General features: G+C 40.2%; 1 protein-coding gene and 1 long non-coding RNA gene across 5 annotated transcripts; one reads left to right on the top strand and one right to left on the bottom strand.

Moving 5' to 3' along the window:
• Positions 1–1,784: 1,784 nt before the first annotated feature.
• Positions 1,785–4,405, bottom strand: LOC112195138. Of its 2 annotated transcripts, XR_002934377.2 has the most exons (5): positions 4,375–4,405; positions 3,549–3,643; positions 3,376–3,467; positions 3,011–3,203; positions 1,785–1,923 (listed from the first exon to the last, which is right to left on the bottom strand). It is a non-coding gene; the product is annotated as an uncharacterized LOC112195138 (long non-coding RNA). The 2 variants fall into 2 exon arrangements; XR_005807767.1 differs by lacking the exon at positions 1,785–1,923 and having other exon boundaries at positions 2,868–3,203.
• A 6,129-nt stretch (positions 4,406–10,534) lies between these two features.
• On the top strand, positions 10,535–19,233 carry LOC112194415 (G-type lectin S-receptor-like serine/threonine-protein kinase At1g11410). 3 transcript variants are annotated; one of them, XM_040516148.1, is made up of 8 exons: positions 10,535–11,334; positions 15,718–15,804; positions 16,000–16,122; positions 16,313–16,515; positions 16,607–16,817; positions 17,341–17,578; positions 18,438–18,591; positions 18,686–19,233. In XM_040516148.1, exons 1-8 carry the CDS (start codon positions 10,551–10,553, stop codon positions 18,986–18,988), a joined length of 2,103 nt encoding a protein of 700 aa, XP_040372082.1. In that variant the 5' UTR covers positions 10,535–10,550; the 3' UTR covers positions 18,989–19,233. The 3 variants fall into 3 exon arrangements, with proteins under 3 accessions (XP_040372082.1, XP_040372083.1, XP_040372084.1); XM_040516149.1 differs by lacking the exon at positions 15,718–15,804; XM_040516150.1 differs by lacking the exons at positions 10,535–11,334; positions 15,718–15,804; positions 16,000–16,122; ... (1 more) ...; positions 16,607–16,817; positions 17,341–17,578 and adding an exon at positions 17,780–17,905.
• Positions 19,234–24,760: the final 5,527 nt, after the last annotated feature.

The following is a 24,760-nucleotide window of genomic DNA, read 5'->3' as shown; positions in this document are numbered from 1 at the left end:
AAATTCATATACACAAGTATTATTCATATTTTTGCTTTAAAATATCATGGACCTCTTTAAAACCGTAAGGCGGTATTGTATGAATGATTTCATAGTTAATAAACAAGTTAGTGATAATCGATTGTCCTTGACGATACTAATTTGATATGTTCATTTGTAAACATTAATATGAATGACTCGTTTTCACTTCCCCGTTTTCTGCAATTGAGTTTCCCTCTACTACATCTCTTTGACTTAAGAACCACTGCATCATACATGGCATGAATTTATATTTCTTACCACGATAACATGACAATGACTCATGATACAACCGATTTTGTATATACGTACATAGATACTGTCGTTCAATAATGAATGTCTTTCTTATTCAATTTGATGGACCACAGTTCCACATATGCAAAATGTGCCTGATTTAAGTATTTACTTATAAATAATGATACTAAATATTCAAATAAAAAATCATTAAGCTATTCACAATCATAAACTTATCCTATACCCTAACCCCTAACCCCTAACCCCTAACCCCTAACCCCTAAACCCTAAACCCTAAATCTATTTTTGTTTTTATAAGCGGCATACCAAAGAATTAGAGAAAAAAGAAAAAGAAAAGATAATAAAAAAGGGGCATGGTGATGATCGAAGGCGGGCATCGAAAAACAGAAAGCGCTAATTCAAAGTTTAAAAAGAAAGCGCCCTTTTCTAACCTTGCCATTCTCCTCTCATAGTCTGATGAAGCTTTGTCTCTGTCTCTGAGGCTCCTCTTTGGATCTACCATCTTTGAAGCTCTCATCTCAGTGAGTAACATTAGATTCTTCTTTCTTCTTCCTTGTATATCATTCTAGTAGAGCTTGATTAATCAAGGTCGATTTTTTATTTTTTGCTAAATCCAAATGTGAGATGTCATAGTATATATAATTTGAGGTAATTTCAATTAAATGCTCTCTAATTGAATGCCCAATTCGATTTGAACTCAACCTATATTTTGATTATCTTGTGAGTCCAGGACAAGGAGATGTCAATACTAGGTCAATTCAATCTTCTGTCACTGCACTACCAATTACTCTCTTATCACTACACCAAAAATCTTATCAGATAATGGCAGAAAACCGTTGTGGGATTTGGAGACCCACCGTTGTAGAGTGAGCCGTTGTCTGATGAAAAATCAGACAACGGTGGAACACAATTGTGTTAGAAACACACAGACAACATGTATGTGTTATAACTGTTGTGTGATAGCTCGGCAGATGCCAAGCACAGTTGAGCAGCAGTTGAGGCGCTGTCTTCAGACAACAGTGCCAGTTTTAAGCTGTTGTATGTTAAGCGTGTCAGACAACATTTTTTTATTTTGTCTGTTGTCTGATTGATCTTCAAACTTCAGTTCTTGGACTATATCTGTTGTGTGATTAACTTTAGGACAACAGAGTTCAATTGGTTCTGTTGTGTGATTAACTTTTACGACAACAGAATTCAATTGCTCCTGTTGTATGATGCCTCACACAACGATTTGTAGAGTATTAGTATGGTATGATTGTTATTTAATCATTGTGTGAACCAAATTGGGCAAAATTAATACTCTATTATTACCTAAATAATAGTACTATCAATATTGGAAAGAATCTGAATCCAATTCATCAATTGAAGTACTCCAATTCATACATTAAAGAATCCAATGTACTATAAAGGATGTATTTTCCAATCATCCATACATTAAAACTCAAAAAATCATTCTAATTGCTCATAGAGAGAGAGATATATATATATATATATATATATATATTAACTAACTATCCAAGTTCCTCATAAAGATCAGAATTATCTTCATCTAGTAATTACTTGGCACGAATAAACTTCTCGATCGCACTTCTGTCTGCATTTGGTGGCAACCTTTTTCCCAATAATTGTTTGCCTTCTCATTACGCAAAGCTACATAGTGAAACACAATATGTTGGTTAACATGATAAAGAATTTGAATATGATAAGTCACTAGACATTGAATAAAGTCATCCCAAGCATAAAATGTGAAGTGACTTTTTCTAAAAGAACTACTTTCAGTAAACTTATGGGGGATAGAAGGAGAAGGAAAAAAAAACAACTATGACTACAATGAAAGCAGAGCAATGCATTGTATCCAGTTGCCTCAGGAATGCTAGTCATTTTGAGAGTCATGTTAACAAGATGCTATAAGATGGTACCTGTACGATTTAGCAACACATATGGGAATGAGTAGTGCGCACATACGGTAGATAGAGAAAGAAACAAGTTAGAGAGAGAGAGATAGGGAGGGAGGCTAAAGCGAGCTCTTATATTCCATAAAAGCAATCTGCTCTGGCAGCCATGTATCCAAAGTAGTAGACTGTACCTATTTCCAAAATCATCCAGGCTATGCTATCATTAGAATATAATGTTGATATATATGTATGGTAATGACATGTTAAAAAGGTTGACAATCAATAACTGATCTTCAGAAGACTAGTAAACTGAAATAACATAAGCAATTAATAGCAAATGTATGTAATATTGTCATTCACATTACCTGTAAGAAACCGAAATATAAATGATATTAGTAGGCATGCATCAATCTCATGCAACAAAACAATAATTCAAACTACATTAAATGATAATGCATCTGAATGTCTACAGACTACAAGGAATCTCTATGGAGAAAACAATGCAGATCTCTATTGAGTATTGGATATTCATAAGATGAACGACATATAGAGGTGGTTCAAAAGGATCAGCTTTTGAGAATAAGAAAAGGAGGCACCTACCAAGCTGGTTGTAGAGTCACAGTGGTCAGTATATCAGTATGTTCACTATATGTAACCTTGACTAAAGAAATACAAATCAAAAAGAACAATAACATTAGGTGCACTTGAATTGCAAATGACCAATAAAAAGAATTTCTGTCAGCATACAAGACTATCCAAAATAAAGGCAATCATGCCAATCAATACAAATGATTCCAACAGGATAATTGGGAAAAGAACACTAATTCATTAGCACAAAGTACCTCATCATGTATGATTCACTCAAGCCAAGTATGGTCAGTAAGCTCAACCCCTCAATATCTTTCTCCTACAAACATCAAATGATGCAAGTGAGCTAATTAGCTATAAGTATGGTCACTTTAGGAGCTGCAAAGCCAAGTCTCAGAGAGGACCCAATTCCGAAACTTCCTCCACACCATTCTTCCCCTGTCTCACCTGCAAACAGAAATTAATAATCAGTAAGAAAATACAATCAGATAGAGATATTAAACCAAGGAGGTTCCCAAAATTTTAGTACTTCAGCATTTCCAAACAAAACAAAATAGCGAATAATGGAAAAGTGAAACCTCAACTGAACAAAAGTGTACCCATCTGAATATTAACTTACCAAGCTTCATTGAGGAAAGACAATTATTCCACCAGGTTTATGTGACCAGAAACTCGTATGTAAAAACATGCTGAAAACATCACCCACAAGAACTTAACTTTAAAACATAGGGCAAAAATTCTCTCTTAAAAATAAAAATAGAGAAAGCAAAAGAGGTCTACATCATGTAATACCTAATTGAAATGTTACAGCTATTTCTCATTTGTGAAGCAAAAGAGACCTGCTCGAAACTGCATAGGAGAAAGAAACATTAATTTTGTTCACCAACCTGTATAGGAGAAAAAGAACAGAGATTAGCTTCCCATCAATATCTAATTTCTGTGTCTAAATTTTGCTTCACAGAGTCAACCAGATGTTAATCACCAATCATCTATAGCAATCTATAGCAAAGTTAATTACCAATCATCAAACATGAAAGCAAGCATATACTAGCAGAAAATAACTTGACAAGTTCATCCAAACTAAGTAGTGCATGGCAATGCTTTTTCTTGAGCAATGAGTCAATCTCTACCATCAGATACTTGAGTAGGACATGATCATAATCAATTAGATAGAGCAACCTATGTGGTCTTTTAACTTTGACTTTAACAAAGAGCGTAGTGGTCTTCTTACCATGCTAAAAAAGATATGCAGGAGTCAATAAGTGCACAAGTTACAATTATTGAAACGGAAACATGTTATACCTTTACACCACACTTGAGTACTAAGAAAAATAGAGCAAAGATTCAACAAAACTGTAAATAAGTAGAAGTAGATCTTCAACGAAATATTGACTTACAGAGAGTCTTCTAATATTGACTGAGAAGCATGCTTTTTGAAAACATATTAAATAAAACAGAACAAAATCGATTTGACCATCAAAATAGCACAACAAGAATCAAAATCAATAATTCAACTTGCAAAAAGAAAAAATAAGGACGAGAACAAAAACCTTGTAATGGGTCTATGCCAGAACAAAAACCCATAAATAGATTCAGATTCTAAGAAAATATGACATACCCAAAAGCCTCTCTTTTGAAATTGGAGATATAGTGCAGCTCGATGATTGAGCCCCATCTCCTTCACAAACTTGGAGCCCCCGAATCTTGGATCTTTACAAAATATCTAATCATAACTGGATATGAAATTAAGAAGAATAAATGACAATCAAAGATGATAACTGAGCAAGATTAAATAAAAAACAATCTGATGAACACAAGATTGAAGAAAAGAGTAAGAGCAGAGATGGACCTGGAGGGAAAGGAGGAAACTCCTGCTGGAGAATAGAGAGAGTAGAGAATAGAATCACCTTACGACATAGAAGTATAAGAGCAAGCATCTTCATACTGGTCAATGATAACATAATATATATAGACATACATGTATATATATAAACATATAGCAAAGATTGCTTTCAAGTTTAAAATACTAAATCTAGGAGTTGTAGGAGCTGAGGTCTAAAACTCGTAAAACTAGTAATGAATAATGTACAGGAAGACATTCTAAACTTCATCAGTTGATACCTAATTCAAACCAATCTTCAGCTGGTGATTGAGATTAAAGACACAAACGGCAAAACCTAACAACACTAAGTGCATTAGATAGAGTCCAGATACAAAAAATAAACTCAGATTGAACCTTTATTGGATTTCTCAGCAACCTCACACAGTAAAGAAGTGATTTTCCGGGACAAGAAAATCACAATTGATCTAGCCTATTTAATCTATACGCCATCAACCATTAATCACACAACTAGGTTTATTACACAACCAGGCTTAACAAAAAATGCCCTAATTGAATCACAAAAATAAAACTAAATCCCCACAACAATCCACAACCACCAGTCAAAATTTGTTTTTTTAAAAAAAAAAAAAAAAAAAACAAAGGACTCATACCGCGAAAGCATTTGGCTTTCGAAACCATCCTCATCGGAAACACAATTCCATAAGTTGGCCAAGATTCTCCTTTCCTCTTGCATCTTCTTATTCGTCTGAAACCCAGCAAATAAACAAGCTCAATACCCTTGAAAATCAACCGCATATCTTTAATTTAAACAAACCGAAACACATAGAGAAAGAGAAAAGGAAACTGGTACCGATTAGTGAGCAGATTCGACTAGGTGAGAGCCAACGAGGTTGCTCTTGATGTTGTTAAGATCAAAATAGAACATATCGTTTTGGGACCCCCGATGACAATGAACAAAGACAATGAATAAGAGCAATGAAATCTCAAATTTAACTCACCAATCGAAAGGAATTGAGCAACAATCCCTAAACCCGTGAAACCCCTTTCCTCCTCCTTCAACTCGAACCCAACTCAATCCCCTTTTTAGCATAATGGAAAACCCCCAAATCGAACCCAACTTGAGCCCTAATCGAGTAGAACCCAACTCGATTGGTGAGAACCCAATCCCCATTTTCAGCAGAACAAAAACCGCCAAATCGAACCCCGCAGAACCTTAATTCAGACTTGAAAGATGGTGAAGAAAAGCTCCAGGTTTTGGCCCGAGTGAAGAAAGGCTCCAGGTTTTTCTCTTAGACATGAAAAAGGGTCGAGGCATTAACTTTGTTTAAAGCAACTCCAACAGATTCCCTATATTTTGATTTTTCTCTACTTTAGGGAAAAATAAGCCTCTTTTGCTCCAACAGATTCTCTATAACTATCTCTATTTTAAGGAAAGTGAGGAGAGAGAAAACCAAATTCCCTATATTTACATCAAACTCCAAAATTTTAAAGAAGAATATGAAGATTTTATAGATTACTGTAAACTAGGGAATCTGTTGGAGTTGGAGAAGAAAAATAGGCTAAAGGTTTGACTTTTGTTTCTCTATAATACAAAAATTATAGGGAAGCTGTTGGAGTTGCTAAGTGTGACCAAGTTGTCTGAGCCATTTAGCCTTAACTTTGTTTTTTTCCCCCTTATTACTCAGACAACGTAAATGTATCTATACGTTGTCTGAATTGCTAATAGCTAAGGGAACGAAAGATGAAAATTTCTCGCCTGTGCATTCAAAATGTCAATTTTGGCGCTTAAGCTAGGCATTTCTCATTCACAAAACAGAAATAGTTCACTATGTTGTAGAAAGTTGCAAGCAAGACAACCATGGAAGCCGAATTTGCTCATTTTGGGGGGGAATGAAAGCCATTTTAGAGACTTCTCCAAATTTTGCCACTCATTTGCACAATGGCACATTAAAAACCATTATATGATCATTTGCAAGTATACTCCTACAACACAAGTAACTAAACTGTTGTACAATTTAGTGGCATCTAGGGTACAATTTGGAGCCAAATTTGAGTCCATCTAGGAGGGAAATATGCCGCAACTTTTTTTTTTATTCACACAACATATTATTCTTGTAACCGTTGTGCAATGACCTTCTAGGTAAAGACTTCAAAATTTTAACCACCTTATACAACGCAAGTCTAGTAAACATGTTGTCTGATGCACTTTCCTTCATCACACAACACTTTTTTTTTTCGTTGTGCAAAAAGTGTAGTATGTTAAGGTTTTTGGTGTAGTGTATTCTGGGTTCGAATTGGGTCTTTGCTACCATATTTGGTCCCACGTTTCAAGTTCGGGTCTCAACTTCCACTAGGTCAATTCGCATTCCCACTCTCTAATTTGGTGCCTGCATTTTGTGATTTCTGATTTTGGTGTGGTTTGGGATTTCTCGTATTTTGTTGGGTTAATTCTCAGTGACTAATGATAATCGGGTTGTAGTTTTCTTCTTTATGAATGAAACAGATTGTGCACAGGGAAATGCAGGACAATTTTCTCATATATGGTGAGTCCAATGCTCATTCTTATATTGACTATTCTGTCATCTTCCTTTAGCATAATATCTTGTCCCCTTTAACATGTCATGAGGGTCTCTTTTCTCCTTTTCAATACCTAAGCAATGGAAATTTTGTTGCCTACCTTCTAATCTGCTAAGTATGCATTGAGTATCAAGTGAATCATATTTGAACCCTGAACCTTGTTATTTATCAAATTTACAGATGCAATATTTGTTATAGACTATGAACCTTGTTATATTTCGTCAGGCTTTCAGTTAGTACCAACTTTTGCTACTAAATTTGTAATATTTGCTTGCTTACTTTGCAAGATTAGGGTCGGAGCATGAAATTTGCAGTCTTTAATTGTAAGTGTTGTTTGAATCATTGTGTCTTTTTGAATTGATTTTTTCTTTGATAGGGTTCTTCATAATTACAAGCTCTGGACATTGTAACACATTAGCTCAGTTCCACTTTTGAATGCTTTTCATTTCTTTATTTTAACTCCACCGAGTAATTAAAACTTCTTCTAACAAGGATTATAGGGTAAAGAAGTACTAAAAGGTCATAGTTCCGAGTAATAGAAAATTTTCTTGCACTGCATGTCTTAGTATTACTTGTATGAAAACAGAGTATTTGGTAGTGGGTTGTGGATGAGGAATAGATACAATGTTTTTTTTTTTTTCAATGGAATGAACAGATACAGTGTTATTCTCATAAGATGACAGTCTACTCATATTGATTGCTGTATGGATATCCCAATATCTGGCTTTTGACATATCATTGACTGTACTATTGCTAGCCAACTTCATGCACAGGGCCTTGAAATAATTCAAATTACTTCTGGATCAAGAGAACTCGATGAGATATTGGAGGTTCGGTTATACTATTGCTAGCTAGCTTCATGCACAGGGCCTTGAAATTACTTCTGGATCAAGAGACCTCGGTAAGATATTGGAGGTTTAGTTGCACTATTCTTCCATTTAAGCCAAGATTTCCATTCATTGACATGCACTTTTCCTTTCTTAAATTTGAGTCCTTGTTTTACCTATAAGAATGCCACATGTTAAAGTTAATTAATACTCCAGTGACATCATAGTTTGAGACCTTGTTTTACATATAGGAATCCCATATGTTAAAGTTAATTAGTACTCCAGTAACATCATAATTTCTATTACAGGAGAAAAGTTTTGGGTTAGGATGTTGGATACAACTTATTTATATCATGTGTTAAATTGACCACCAGATTTGAGTGGTCATAACATATGAGATGAAGCAACGTTTCACAGAGTATGTTACAATCCTAGCTGGTTTATTGGATTGATGTTATGCAATTCTGCAAACTAATTTTAAGGTCATACTCATATGGATATGATTGATTAATGACTACTAAATTAATTTTGGGTAGGACTAATTTTTGATGGATTTTAAATCTGCAGGTGCTAAAGCCCTATACAAAACCTCTAAAAGAGAAATTACATTTCTAGTGACGAGTTCAGTAGAAAAGATTCTAAGATTTGGGGAAGTAATAAGGAGGATGCCTATGATTTAGTTCACCGCCAATAACCAAATGATTTAGTTACTTCTATATTGGATTTAGTACAGGACAATCCCTAAACTCTTTTGAATTAGTATATAGTATTTGGTCTAACTACTTTGAATTAGTACTTATTGTAAGGGAATACTTTGAGTTATTACTTTAATTTTAATATATATTTCTTTTGTCTATTCATCTTTATTATCTACATTATTGTTCCTCGCCATAACCAAACAAGTGCAACAAAAATGAATTTTCTTGTTATGGACAAGAGAACCTACAATGGTAAAAGTAAAGTTCCTCGTTATTGAGTACGTTTAGGGAGGAATGGTTTTCTCGCTAAAAGGATGTATAGTGTGAGGAAAATAAAATTTCCTCATTGAAGATAGGTTATAGCGAGGAAAAACTTTCTCACCCAAAGCTATCTATAACGATGAAATTATTTTCGTCTCAAAAAGTGTACTTTAAATTTTTTATTATTTATAATTTCTAAATTATTATTTATCATTAGCGAGGAAATAATTGTTTAGCGATGAAATCTATTTTATCGAGAAATATATTTAACGACTATTTTCTAGCCCTCGAAAATTCTCAATGAGGAAAAAGTATGAGCTTAGGCGAGGAAAGAAATTGTAGCTAAAGAATATTGGCGAGAAAAAAAATATTTTCATCATGAAAAGAGCTTGGCGAGGAAATAGCATTTTCCTCGCGGAAACTTTTCTTGAACCACCCTACTGCGAGGAACTAACGACCAAAATGTTTTCCTCGCGGAAACACTACGGCGAGGAAATTTCGATATTCAGTGACAAACTTGTTCCTCGCAAATTAGCTTTTCTGTTGTAGTATCGCCGACAATGAAAGGAATGGCGGTGCAGTCCATAGCCGACTTCTAATCTTCGACGAGCGAGGAGGACCATATCCGCCGATTCTCACATGAAAGCTCCTATCTACCTCAAGACCGGCGATCCCACACCCAAACCATCGGATTCTTCGACCTCATCACTGGAACTAGAATCGGACCACACATCTCTCTCTAGAATTGGAACCGGAATCCTTCGGTAAGAGGTGCTTGTGTTGGATGTCTTGTGCCAGTTGCTGCATAGCTTTGGCTATCGGAGGCGAAACCAACCGGAATTGCTTTTTGGAGGGAGGGAGAGAGTTTCGCCTCCGAAATCGCTTTTTGGAGAGAGAGAGAGAGAGAGAGAGAGAGAGAGAGAGAGAGAGAGAGAGAGAGAGAGAGAGAGAGAGAGAGAGAGAGAGAGAGAGAGACGGGAATGAGTCTGAGAATTGTTTGGATGTCAAATTTGTCTTTTTGTTTTAAATTGGGTGAGTAGTCTAAGGGGTAAGTGAGAATAACTTGACCCATTTTGATACTTTGGGTCAAGGACCCAAAACTATTTCTGTTCAAAAATATCAGAAAGCGACAATTGGTACTTTGGGTCAAGGACCCCAAACTATTTTTGTTCAAAAATGTCAGAAAGCGACAATTGGTACTTTGGGTCAAGGATCCCAAACTATTTCTGTTCAAAAATGTCAGAAAGCGACAATTGGTACTTTAAACTATTTCTGTTCAAAAATGTCAGAAAGCGACAATTGGTACTTTGGGTCAAGGATCCTAAACTATTTCTGTTCAAAAATGGGTCAAGGATCCCAAACTATTTCTATTAAAAAATGTCAGAAAGCTGCAATTGGTACTTTGGGTCAAGAATCCAAAACTATCTGTTCAAAAATGTCAGAAAGCGACAAATTCCTTTTACCACCAAATAAAAAGTCGCCGAATCTTTCCTCATTTTTCCTTCCAACTCTACCCCTCAACCGTCTTTTAAAACCCCCAAAACCTCCCCACCCTCACTCCTTTAACTGCTCTCCACCTCTCTCCAAAATGTCCGTTTCTCCCAACCTCCGCCTTTTAACGGCGTCGCTGCTGCTCCTAACGTGCGCGTGGACCTCACTCTCCGTCCAGCTCTGCCCACCCTGCGGCAACACCACCGTCCCCTACCCTCTCAGCACCTCCCCCACCTGCGGGGACCAGTCATACAAGATCCGCTGCGACGCGGCGGCAGGCTCCCTCCTCTTCGACACCCTCAACAACTCCTACCCCATCGCCTCCATCTCCCCCTCCGCCCAACGACTCGTCGTACGCCCCTCCAGCTTTGTGTCGTCCAACTCCTGCGTCACGTCGGATATCACCCACCAGGGAATCCAGCTCAACGAGTCCCTCCCCTTCAACGTCACCAGTAGCAATACCATCTTGTACCTCAACTGTACGAACACTCTTCTCCGGTCGCCGTTGAACTGCACGTCGTCGAGTCTCTGCCACACGTATGCGAACAACACGAATGCGGTCGGGTCGTGCCAGAAGGCTCCGATTTGCTGTACATTTCGGGCGGGCGGGTCGTCGACGTCGTATGTGATTCGGGTCAGGGACTCGGGTTGTAGTGCTTATACGAGTTTTGTGAATTTGGATCCGGTTCTTCCGGTGAACCGGTGGCCCGAACCGGGAGTGGAGATACAATGGGTGGGGCCGAGGGAGCCGCTGTGTAGTGCGCAGTCGGATTGTGACGGGAAGTCGGTGTGTGGATCCGACCCGGTTCAAAATGGGGTGCGGAGGTGCATCTGTAACTCCGGGTTTACGTGGGACCCGGTTTCTGGGTTTTGCGTTGATGGTGAGTTTTTTTGTTTGGTTTATGTTATTGGAACTAGCATTCCTCCACACATGCTCTGCATGTGCAAGTAAATTTTTTTTTTTTTCAAAAAATAAAAAAGAAAAGATAATGGAAGAAAACTAACAGAAAGAAAAGTGGGTTGTGGGATTTATTTTGTATATTTTAATTAATAAAAATATAATTTGTAATTGTCATAATAGCCCTTGTGATTTAATTAATTCTTAAAGTATTTTAATCTCTTAAAGTTATTTCTGTCAAAATTTTTGATTTTGGTTAACAAAACCTCTTCTCTTAATAATAGTCCTGCGCGTGCGTATTGTCCTTCCTCTTTTGCTACGCATGTTTGAAATATTACTCATGAGTGCAATATAATTTCTTTGTTGCATATTACCTAACTCTTATCCTATACAGATATTATAAAATATTGAGGTAGAGTAATGTTTTTGCAGCAACTATTTTGAGGTAGAGTTTCTGTATTTTATTTAAGGAAATCTCGACGGTGCGAGAAATTTTTTATTAATAATGAAACGAATTAGTACACTTAGTCGGGGGGGGGGGGGGGGGGGGGGGGGGGGGGAGGGGGCATAGAAGAGCCTTGACCCTCGCTAGAAATTCAAATTAGAAAAAGAAACAACCCTCTTAATCCTACACGAACTGAGACTACAAATGTAATACTCATACTTAACGAATAAACAGATTGTGAACTCATTGATTGTGTCGACTCTCCCTGGGGATTATTTCTACTTTGCCTTTCTGCCTCTTGTGAATGAAGATGGTTAGGTCCCTATATAGTAAACCACATTAAGCCAAAAAAATTATTTGGAAAAAATGGTTCCTATCAATTATTAGACTATCTATCAAAGGAAGCAAGTATAATGCTAAGCTACCTGGTCTTCATTAGGCGTGTGAAAGCGTGATGAAGAAACCTGGCCCATAATAATATGTAAAAGATGAAAGCCAACTAAATCAACACGATTACTAAGCATGCTAAAAGAGAATTAGCCAAAAAAGAAAAAGAAAAAAAAAGAGGTAAACTCTAAATAAGAAAAGAATAAGAAATATCAAAGATTGTACCTTTGACCTTCTACTGGTTAGGAAGCTCAGGAAGTATTCTCTACAATCTGTTTACAGAACAATGAAAGCCAAGCAGCAACAAAGAGGATTGAAATCATAACGATAACAAAGAGCTAACAGGAACTGTTTTGAAAGCTCTTGCCTAATGGATTAATTTCTTGCAAGCATAATTTGCACGAAGAGCTCATGAGCAGCATTTGGTAATGACCAACTCTTTGAAATTTACCCATGGAAATAATTAAGACATGGAACTTTAATCGAAAACGAAAACCCAAATAAATGAAATTCGAAATGTGGAACAATCATTAAGTCTGACCTCCACTGAATCTGCAACAGTGTCGCCCAAGTTGATACATATGTTACTCTGCCTTTTGGGTTTGATTGAGAATCCCGCTCTGCACACAATACCTAATAGCGATAATCCAATTCCAATGAGTAACAGAGAAAACCAAATATAACAGAAATAGGATATCCAAATCAATGGAAGACCAAATCAATACATACCTTAAATGAATATGGAATCACCCATTTTGATACTAATTTTTTCTTCTTTCTGGGTTTTATTTTGCCATGCACCTCTTTCCCTTTTCTCCTTTTATATGAACCGTAAATTGAAAGAGGGGTGAATAGTGATGAAGCCATGTCTCTGCCGATCATCTCCTACGTCCGTCTTCGGTCTCCAATCGTGCGCCCTGGCAGTCGTTGTTCAAGGAGATCGTGCTAACTGCTGGCAATTTCTATTTTCCTCAATGATTCCGCATTTATATTTTCTAATTTGTTTTTGTGTAATTTACGTTGTTATCCCTCCCTTATATTTTCACTTAAGTTGAACTGTTCTCCAAATCATGGGCAATATAGGGAGTTTAATTTTTGGTGAAGCCCTTTGACACCAAAACAGGCGCTTCCATTTCTAATAGTAAAGATAAGTGGCTGTCAATGTTGACTTTTCAACAACATGAATGGATGATTGTGATCGGCTAAGATTAGGTGTCATCATGGCCGGCTCAACCTCAAATTTAGGGCTTAGGGTAGGGTTGGGCTGGGCCTAGTTAAAGTCAACGAAATTTAAATTAGGATTGGGCTGGGCCGATGCTTCAATATGTAAGTCCTTACCTTCTCTTAAAGCCGATTTTATTAGGGTCAAAAGGGTTTGGGCCGGGTCGGGCCAGCCTTCCGAATAAAGCTCAATGAGTAATCTAAGGCTCATTTTTTTTATTGACCTTATTTTTAATATATACATTTTTATGAAAGTTATCTTAATAACATTTTTGATACAAGTTATCTTAATAACATTTATACATATTAGTTAGGGTAGTTAACACAATTAATTATCTCTCTAAATCTTTCAAAATCAATTGTTGTTAAACAAAGAAAATAAATATTAAAGAAAGTAAAGCTTCTCAAATCAATTACAAAATAATTAAGAGATAAGTTGTATGTGGATAAAAAAAAGAAGAACATATTTAGAAAATAGAAAATATTAGGGCTTGTTTGGGCTAGCTTAAAGGGCTGGGCTGGGCCGGGCTTGGCCCTTATGGGCTCAAATAGGCCGGGCTTTATTTCCATGGCCCTTACCCTACCCTATTTGAAAAAGGGTCGGGTCGGCCAGCTATAATGCAAGGGCCGGGCGGGCTTGGGGTGAGCTTAGGGCCAAAGAGCCAAATGGTGACCCTTACCTACACTTGCTCTTCTTCGAAAAAGGTTTGCCCTTTTCTTCCCGTGTACATAACTACGTACCACCATTACTTTTGAAATGTTTGGACCCGTCCTTAATTTTCTTATGGTACGTGCTTGCAAGTTAGAGTTATTGAACTAAACTTGTGAGGCTAATGGACTCACTAGTCACTTATTGACTTCTGACTTTCTGAAGTCAGTCCAATTGAAATAAGTGACGCACAAAGAAATAGCCGTAGCAAACATTCACATGGACAAAAGTTTCATTGAGAAAAACTAACCATGAGTTTTAGTAACAGAGCGTTTATCCAAATATTGCTTATCTCCTTTCTTCTCCCCTCAAGCAGCATTTGCCAGGTTCCCCTTGACTCCCTTACGCCAAACCAACCCATCGGAGACTAGGACGTTTTAGTCTTTAGAAGGAATATCTTTGCACTAGGGTTCTTCAGCCCTGGAAATGCTGTGCATTGCTACGTTGGAGTTTGGTTTAACAAAGTTCCAGAGAAAATCATTGTTTGGGTTGCGAACAGAGACCACCCAGTCAATGATTCCTCTGGAGTGCTATCGACTAATGGTGATGGAGGCCTTGTCATACACGGAAAGCACCAAAGTACCCCTTTTTGGTCAGCAAACGTTACTCTCTCTTCTTCAAACAATTTCACAGCCAAGTTTCTGGATACAGGAAATCCTGTTTTACTTGAGAATGGTACCTAAAGAGTTGTGTGGGAAAGTTTTGATTATCCCTCAGATACTGTAATTTCCACTATGAAGCTGGGCCTGAGTCGGCGGTCCAGATTAGACTTGTTCCTAACATCATGGGAGTCAAAAGATGACCCTGGAACCAGGAGCCGTACATTGAGGATAGACCCAAAAGGGGTTCCGCAGTTGTATATGTACAAGGGTGGATGCCCATTGTGACGGGACGACCCTTGGATAGGGGACAGATTGAGTGGTCTACCCGACTTGACCATTACCATTGGAGTCAGCAATTTACGTTCTGTCAACAATGAAGACGAGATATCCTTCATGTATGCTGTTGCCAATGACTCCACGTTCACAGGGGGGGTGGTGGCAGATGAATCAGGAATATTTCAACGGCCGGTGTGGAATGATCACAAAAACTAATGGATTAACTTGAGTCCCTTCCCGAATGAGTGGTGTGATAACTACGGACAGTGCGGTCCAAATAGTAACTGTGACCCATACAAGAACTATAAGTTTGCTTGCACATGCCTACCCAGGTTCGAACCCAAATCGCCTCATGATTGGTATTTGAGAGTTGGGTTGGGTGGGTGCATTAGGAAAGCGGGAGCGTCTACATGTCGGAATGGAGAAGGGTTTGTGAAAATGGCATTTGTAAAGGTATCAGACTCGTCTACAGCACTTGTGAATATGAGTTTGAAAGCTTGTGAGCTAGGGTGTTTGATAAATTGTTCTTGCACGGCATCCTCATCCTAGCTAAATATAGCTAGAGAATTTAACAAAAGTTAAATTTAACTTTTGTTTAAGTATTCTGCTGGAGTAGAATTTTAGCCTAAAATGAGCTAAATATTAAATTTATTTTGAAATAAGTAGTCAGTTGGAGATGCCCTAAGTTTATAATACTACACAAAACTTATTTGTTGTAGGAAAAAGGCCTAAAACTAGCTCATCTCCATCAAGGAACCCTAGCCACTTCAATCTTACAACGGCCGTTTGCCGCCAATGAAACCAAGGTGACCAGTGAGTTTCCTCTGTGATCCATTATTGGTTACTCATTGTTATGTTCCTCTGCCTCTAAAACTTATATTTCAATAATCACCAAAAGTCAAAACTGATGATTTCTTACTTCTATTGTTTGGATTTTTTTTGTTTGGTCTGGTTCTTAATCTTCAGTAATCACCAAAACTGATGATTTCTTATTCCATACCATTGTAGCTCAATATGCAAAATCAAGCGGTTCTCTTAGCAAGAAGGCAACACTGGCAATTTCACTAGGATCTGTTGTAGTTTTCCTTCTCTTACTTATCCTTTATTGGTTGGTAAGTATGAAGATGAAAGGTAAATAAACTTGATCTCGCCTTCTATTCATTCATCAACATTTTTCACCTCACTTGTTATGTCAACTCCCCTGTTTTGCATTATTATCGAAATATCACCTCATAAGGCTAACTAATCTTATAAACTATCAAGAGATGTATGAAAATGGCAATAAGGTTATAAAGATAAATTGTTCTGTGTTTGATGATAGGAAAGCGTAGACGAAATAAATATTCATTTAAACTTACCGCTGGGTCAACCTACTTCGAAGAATCTTCTGGTGGAACAGCTTTTGATGATAGTAGAATAAACTCAGAGTTAGCATTCTTTCATCTAAAAACAATAGCAAATGCCACAAACAATTTCTCCATTGAAAACAAGCTTGGACAAGGAGGTTTTGGCTCCGTTTATAAGGTAGTTCCCCTTACATTATGTATGAAATCATAAAAAAAGGAAAAACCGGTGTATGCGTCGCTCACTTCAGCTACTCACTTTTTAATTTCAGGGCATACTTTACGATGGAAAGGAAATAGCGGTAAAAAGACTATCCAAATTTTCTGACCAAGGAGTTGAAGAGTTTAAGAATGAAGTTTTTCTGATTGCAAAGCTCCAACACAGAAACCTTGTCAGGATTTTTGGTTGTTGTGTTGAAGATGAAGAGAAGATCCTAATCTATGAATACTTGCCAAACAAAAGTTTGGACTCTTTCATCTTTAGTAAGTCTTATTTTTCTTTTGATACACACACACACACACATACACAGAGTCCTTCTCTGCTAAGGAGGTCCGTTCCTTAGCTAAGGAACAAATCCAACCACTTTTCGATCACATATTCATATCTTAACCGTTCAGTTTTTAGGTTCTAATGTATAGATCACCTTTACAAATTTTCAGCCAAATCGATGATCATTATGGCATCTAAAACTACAATTTACAATTATGAAGACGAACGGTTCAGGTTGGACAGATTTGGTTCGTTCATTGATTTAATCGAGTTTGATACCTTAACGATCATCAATTTGGCTGAAAATTTACAGAGATGATCTATACATTAGGACCTAAATGGTTAAGATGTGAATATGTGATCGAAAAGTGGTCAAAATATGGAAATCCGTTCCTTAGCTAAGGAATGGACCTTCTTAGCAAAGCAAGCCTGCACACACACACACACACACAAAATTATTCTTTGTAACTTAAAGCAAGAAACAATTAGTTACTTTATAATTCTTACTCTATCTAGATGAAACAAAGCGAGCACTTTTAAATTGGACAAAACGTTTCGAGATTATCTTTGGGATTGCTAGAGGGATATTATATCTTCACGAAGATTCGAGATTAAGAATTATCCATAGAGATCTAAAGGTCAGCAATGTTTTATTGGATAATTCTTTGAACCCAAAAATTGCGGATTTTGGTATGGCCAGAATATTTAGAGCGGATCAAAGTGAAGCGAATACCAATCGTGTGGTTGGAACATAGTAAGTTTCCTCCAAAATTAGCAGATGTTGTTATGTGTTAGAATCCGGCTTCTCTGCTATAATATTAGATGCTAGGATCTGCTATATTTAATATAAGGCTGCCACATCAGCAAACCACGATCTAAAGGTTCAAGATGAAAAATTTCCAGCACCCCAATATTCATGTTGAAGCAGAAAATTATTCTCCCCTCTCCTCTCTCCTTTCTTTCCTTCTCTATTTCTTTCATTGTCACCTGAGTTTTTTTTTTCTTCCTTCAAACGGATGGTCTCATCCTTTCTCCTATCTTCCTTTCTCTTTTTCCTTGTATGTAATCAATGTGATTCTAGGTAAGATCTTTCAACCGAAGGTGCAAGAAAAGCAAACCCAAGAAATAAAGAATGGTCCATCAAAAATGGAAGAATAAGGAAATAGAGAATTCAGTTCGATTAAAAAATGGTGTTAGAATTTTTAACTGATTCAAGGGACAAAATAGCTTCTCTTTCTCCAAATTCGTCATTGCTCTTCTCTGTCTTTACTCAAATGGCTAGCTCTTCAACAAAATCTTTCATGCTTGGCGTCTTATCGGGTCGTTCCTCGTGCGGTCCTGCCTTTTATCTTTCTGGGTTGGTTTACAGAGCAAGGGAGAGAAAGACATGCTACAGCAACAAGAAAATTGATTTTTGTATCTTTTTTATTCTCAGCCATTTGATTACATTGTGGTGATGTGGTGGACTCACTTAAAAAGTTTAGCAGATCCTAGCATCTAATATTATACCAGAGAAGCCGGAACCCTATGGGTTATCTTACTCTTAACACTGAACACTACCCAATATAAATGCTATTTAATGAAGCTTAACATTTACTTTCTATTTTCTGCAGTGGTTATATGTCTCCGGAATATGCAATGGAAGGACTGTTTTCAATAAAGTCTGATGTATATAGTTTTGGTGTTTTACTGCTGGAAATCATTATTGGCAAAAAGAATGCTGGTTATTACCATGAGGAGTATTCTAATTCAAATTTGGTTGGACATGTAAGGATGCAAGTCTAGCTATTAGCAAACAATGACTATTATAATATACTCCCTACTTATCATGCTTACTTGATGATGTTTAAACAACTTTCAGGTTTGGGAGTTGTGGAAAAAAGGTAGAGCTGTGGAAGTCATTGATTCATCTATAGGTGAATCTTACCTTGTTAGTGAAGTTATAAGGTGCATTCAAATCTCACTCTTGTGTGTGCAAGAATTTGCCACTGACCGGCCAACCATGTCAGCAGTTGTTTCCATGTTAGGTAATGATGCAGCCCTTCCTTCACCAAGACGACCCGCATTTTTACTAAAGAGAACGAGTCCTAGTGGAGACCCATCCAGCAGCGAAGGAGCTAATTCAGTAAATGATGTCACATGTACAATTATAGAAGCTCGCTAAACGCTTATTGTATGTCTAGTTGCAATGATAATCCAATTGAGCAACGTATGGAAGATAATAGAGCTTCTGAGTTATATAATGGGGTGTTACTTGAAGTATATATATGTATATATATAGAGATAAAGATGATCTCCATCCTGTGGAGTTTCAATCGTGAGTTTCTACCTCATTGCACCCAAGTATATTTGTAACGTACAACATAACTTTTATTTACTGCACCCTCAAAATAATTCTTAATTTATTACCGTTTGAAATGGCAGCTCAAATCGTTTATGAATACCACTGCCACTGTACTTCAGTAAGCTCTGATGATATATTGCCTTGTTTATGTTTGTGTCTTTGTTTCGAAGCAGAATTTTAAGCTTGAACGCCAAGTTTTTGTTCATCGAGAGAAGCGAACAAAATACATGTTCACTGCATATTTGTAAAAAGATGCACCTTGAGGATCAAGTCATTTCGGCTTTCTCAAGGCCTTCTTCTATACATACAAAGGGTTTCCTACATACAAAATGAGGTTCGTTTTTCCAATATTATTTGTGTAATCTAGTGGATACGTGTTGAGCATTGCCAGCCACTTTATTTAAAGATATTGAGCGGAAACTTCTGGTTTTTGCAATCCTGTCGTAGCTATATGCCTATTTTATTTTGAGTGAGTTGGTGGAGGAAATAATGGGCTTTATACTTGTCCTAATTTGACAGCTGTACCTACTTGTACGTTTGCAAGCATAATTAGCTATAATGAGCCACACTCATTGTACCGCCAGAGGTACTGAATCTCACCAAGTGGGGGACCTGCGGAGACACAGCCAGGCGGGCTACCGCCCGAGCCCGGGATCGCCCCTAGATCACAGCTAAAGCGCCGCGCCAAGCTAGCATCAGAAGCTCCAGACGCTGGGTATCGAAGCACATCAGTCCCACATCGAAAACAAGAAGGAGATCAACCTTCTCCTCACCTATAAAAGGTTCTCTCCTCTCTCCTCATTAATTACGCATTTACTACTCATTTATTGCTATGCTTCCCATACAGTGACTGACTTAGGCATCGGAGAAGTGAAGACCGCCCAAAGCGGTCTCCCTCTGACTCCCTGTCTCTCGTGTTGCAGCAAGCGGAAGTCATCTAATCCTCGGAGTAGTGGTCCGCCCATCGGACCCGGGTTAAGCGAAGAGGCGGCTACCGCCGGACTTGAGCATTAACATTGGCGCCGTCTGTGGGAACCCTTGAACAAAAGGTCACCACACCACCACCATGACTAACGATAGCAGGGGAAACGCTGAAGGGCAGGCAGATCAGTCCGCCATTCCCCAACCCACCAACCCAACGGTAGGCATCAACCGCGCGCTATTCACAACCCCTGTAAACCCCGGCGGTGAGACAAACCCAAGTAGCAGCCATCCGCCAGGCCAAGACCTTGCCTCTCTATATGAGCTGGCACTGGCGGATCTTCACAAAGCAAACAAAGAGCGGGAGCAAGAACGAAAGGAAAAGGCTGAGGCCCAAAAGCAAGTGGCCACGCTTGTGTCACGCTTTGACGAGCTAAAGACAACGCTGGAGGCAACCTCCAACCCGGCACGAAGTGAGCAATCACGGAGCACTAGGCACAGCCGACCTAGTACAGGGGCATTGATACCAGCACCAGTCGTGCATATGCAGGTCCCGCTGCGCCCACCAGAGCTAGCGGGAATGGGGCCGCCCCCTGTACCCCAGCTAATGTTGGAACAGGAGGCAGAGTCATCACTGCACACCCACAGCTCGAGACCTCGGGCAAGAACCGAGGGAAATCCACCCGCTCCCAGGCGAGGATCAGTTCAGCGGAGCACCCGGCTAGACCCTGCCGGCGATGCAATCGTTCAAATACTGGAAAGGATGCAGCAGTTGGAACAAAGGTTAATCCGGGCGGAAGTAGGCACCCCGGCGCCAACTTCAAATCCACTTTTCTCATCCAGGCCAGGACCATTTACCGCTGCAATTTTGCTGGTCGTCATACCGGCGTACGCAAAGACTGATCCCTTCGTCCATATGTCACATTACAGCGGTAAGACTGATCCCTTCGTCCATATGGACACCTTCAAGAAAGTCACCAACAACAAGGGATTCGATGACGCCACCCTGTGCCACTTGTTTAGCGAAACACTGGATAATGAAGCAATGAATTGGTTCTTCGAATGCCCGCCGGGATCCATTGACTCTTTCCTTTCCCGGTTCATCCTACTGTCCGCCGGGCACCACAATACAAGCCAATTGTTCAATGTCAAGCAGGGTACGGAGGAAACACTGAAGGCATTCGTCACAAGGTGGCGAGCGGCAGCATCTCAATGCCGTGATCTTGATAAAACAATGGCTTCGGAGACTTTTAAGCAGGGACTCCTCAAATGGCCATTTCTCTATCACCTCAACTATAATCATCCAAATGCGGTATACGACCACCTCATGAGTGAGGCGGTCATTCATGCCCAAGCAGAATTCATCACATATGGAGAAACCCCACCGCCACCAGCAGCACTAGCAAAGTCGACGCAACCCTCCTCCAGTCAGCAGGGGACCGCTAACAAAACCTCCAACACACCGCCAACTGACAAAAAGAGGGAGTGGCAGCAGGGCCAGTACCAGAACAAGCGACAGAAGGACCAACACTACAAGGGGAACCGCCTATCCCATGGGGACAACCGCAACAAACATACGGAGTCTTCCCAGCGGTATGCAGTATTTACAGTCCTCACAGCCTCGTATGAAGAAATATACAATCAGTGCAAGGATCAGATCCCACCGCCGCCCCCGGGAAAATACCCAAAAACAGGAAAGCCAAGAAACACCGGCAGGTGGTGCAAATACCACGAGGACAGCGGTCACAATACCAACAGCTGCAACGCTCTCAAAACGGCCATTGAGACCTTGTACCGTGATGGCAAGCTGGAGCAATTCAAGGTGCGCCAACCGCCACCTGTGATCGCCGACATTGAGCCCATGGGCCGCATCAACACAATCGTCGGAGATGATCCAATCACCAACATGTCTCACAGAGGTAGAAAGCGTTACGCGCGAGCTAATCACCCAAAGGAAGTCTGCAACACTCGCTACGAAAGATCCGCCAAACTCCCAAGGTCTGGTTGGGAGCCTATTACCTTCTCAGAGGAGGAGGAACGCGGAGTACATCTGCCCCATGACGATCCTTTCTTGATCGACGCCATTCTCGGCAAAATGTCAGTGGGAAGAATCCTAGTTGATAGCAGGTCCGCTGTCAACGTTATATTCAGTGGTTGTTACAACGACCTTAAGCGGAACAAAAAATTACTCCAAGATCATGAACCACTGCTCAGCTTCTCCGGTGACGTCACGCAACCGCTGGGTTCTGATTATATGCGGCTAGTTATCGATACTAGTCCATGTATGGCTGAAATACATACGGAGTTCATAATTGTCGATTGTTTCAGCTCATATAAAGCCATCATTGGTCGGCCAGCGCTCAACAAACTTAAGTGCATCATCGCCGGGTACATGTTGCTCATGAAGTTCCCCACACCTAACGGCACAGGCTGTGTCAAGGGAAGTCAACAGTTGGCACGCGAGTGTTATTCTACTACCATAGCACAATCAACCCGCCGCCATGAGATCCTAGCGGTAGGCAGTCAGGCACCGCCACCAAATATTTTTGAGGACCCCAGGGAAGACGAAAAGAAGTACGTAAGGAAGGAGCCGGTCAACCCGGAAACATCATTAAGAGTCGTCAGCATCTCTGACGAGCACCCCTAGCTGACAATCCGCATAGGCGCTCAATTAGACCCAGAGCTGGCGGCGGAGCTCACCCAGTTCCTACGTGACAACGCTACGGTCTTTTCCTGGTCATATGCAGACATGCCAGGTATCTCCCCTGAAATCATCACACACAAGTTGAGCATCAAACCATCCTTCTACCCTATCAAACAAAAACGCAGAGCCTTCGACGAAGAGAAGTACCGTGCTATAGGAGAGGAGGTTGCCAAGTTACAGGGCATTGGGTTCATCCGCCAGGTCATCTATCCCCAGTGGATTTCCAACCTGGTTATGGTCAAAAAGGCTAAGGGCAGGTGGAGGATGTGCGTCGACTTCAAAAATCTTAACAAGGCGTGCCCAAAAGATAGTTTCCCACTACCCCGCATCGATCAACTGGTCGATGCAACCGCTGGACACGAACTCCTCAGCATGATGGATGCTTTTTCCGGCTATAACCAGATCAGGATGCATCCCGATGACCAGGAGTGCACCACCTTCACCACCGACAAAGGCCTGTATTGTTACAATGTGATGCCTTTCGGTTTGAAGAACGCAGGGCCAACTTATCAGCGACTGATGAACGCCATGTTCGCGGAGCATCTGGGGAAGATAATCGAGGTTTATGTAGACGACATGTTGGTTAAGAGTATAAAGGCCAGCGGACATGTGGCAAACCTAAAAATCATAAGAACCATCCTCTTGGCCTACGGTATGCACCTAAACCCAGAAAAATGCTTCTTTGGCATCACCGCCGGCAAATTTCTGGGGTATATTGTCAGTGAACGGGGCATCGAGGCCAACCCTGACAAGGTGCAAGCCATCCTCGACTTGAAGGACCCATAATGGAAGGTGCACGTCCAATGCCTCCAGGGCAAGCTAACCGCCCTGTCTCGATTCATCTCCAGACTGACCGACAAATGCGCCCCATTTTTCAAGGTCCTTAAGACATCCCACAAGAAAGTCATCGATTGGAACCCAGAGTGCCAGGCGGCGTTCCAAGGCCTAAAAGAATACATGGCGGCTGTTCCACTCCTTTCCATTCCTGTGCAACGAGAAACATTATACATTTACCTAGCCGTATCACAGTCAGCGGTGAGTTACGCCATCGTCCGGCGGGAAGGCCAGGACGAGCTCCCGGTGTTCTATTCCGGTAGGGGCATGAACGGAGCAGAAACACGGTATCCTCCCTTGGAGCAGCTTGCTCTCACACTCATCGTCGCCGCTAGACGCCTCCGCCAATACTTCCAGGCCCACACAATCCATGTATTAACCAATCAACCGCTGAGACAGGTAATGCAGAACCCTGAACATTCGGGGCGCCTCAGCAAGTGGGCCATTGAGCTCAGTGAGTTTGACATAGATTACAAACCAAGAACCGCCATGAAGGGCCAGGCGGTGGCAGACTTCATTGCTGAGCTCACCGAGCATCAGCCCGAATCCAAGATTGATGTACCGCCTGGAACGAAAATAGTGACAGCCGAGGAGCCGGCTCCCCAACAATCTGACTAGAACCTACACGTGGACGGCTCCGCTTGCGCCAAGGCCAGCGGCGCCGGAATCATCTTAACAGGACCAGGGGGGCTTAGCGTCTAGTACGCATTGAAATTCAACTTCAAGGCCTCAAACAATATGGCGGAGTATGAAGCACTCATTGCCGGCCTACTCCTCGCCATCGATTCAGGGGCGGACAGTGTCAACATCTTCAGCGACTCTCAGTTGGTCGTTAACCAGGTCAACAACAGCTTTCAGGCCAAGGACCAGCAGTTAGCGGCATACTTAGGATACGCCAAGACGCTGCTCAAAAAATTCAAGTTCCACACCATCACACAAATCCCCAGGGAAAAGAACGCCAAGGCCGATTCACTGGCAAGACTGGCAACTGCCCAGCCACACCAGAGTCCAGAGGACACAAGGGTGGAGTGCCTAGACAGGCCAAGTATCACAAAAACCCTGGCAGAGATTTTCAACATTGAGGCCAGTCCTAGCTGGATGGACGAAATTATTCAGTAAAAAAGCAACGGGAC

This window comes from Rosa chinensis, chromosome 3 (assembly GCF_002994745.2).
Source record: "Rosa chinensis cultivar Old Blush chromosome 3, RchiOBHm-V2, whole genome shotgun sequence".
In the NCBI taxonomy this organism is placed as follows: domain Eukaryota; kingdom Viridiplantae; phylum Streptophyta; class Magnoliopsida; order Rosales; family Rosaceae; genus Rosa; species Rosa chinensis.
The sequence above is the reverse complement of the archived record's forward strand: the minus strand, read 5'-3'. Positions and strand labels throughout refer to the sequence as shown.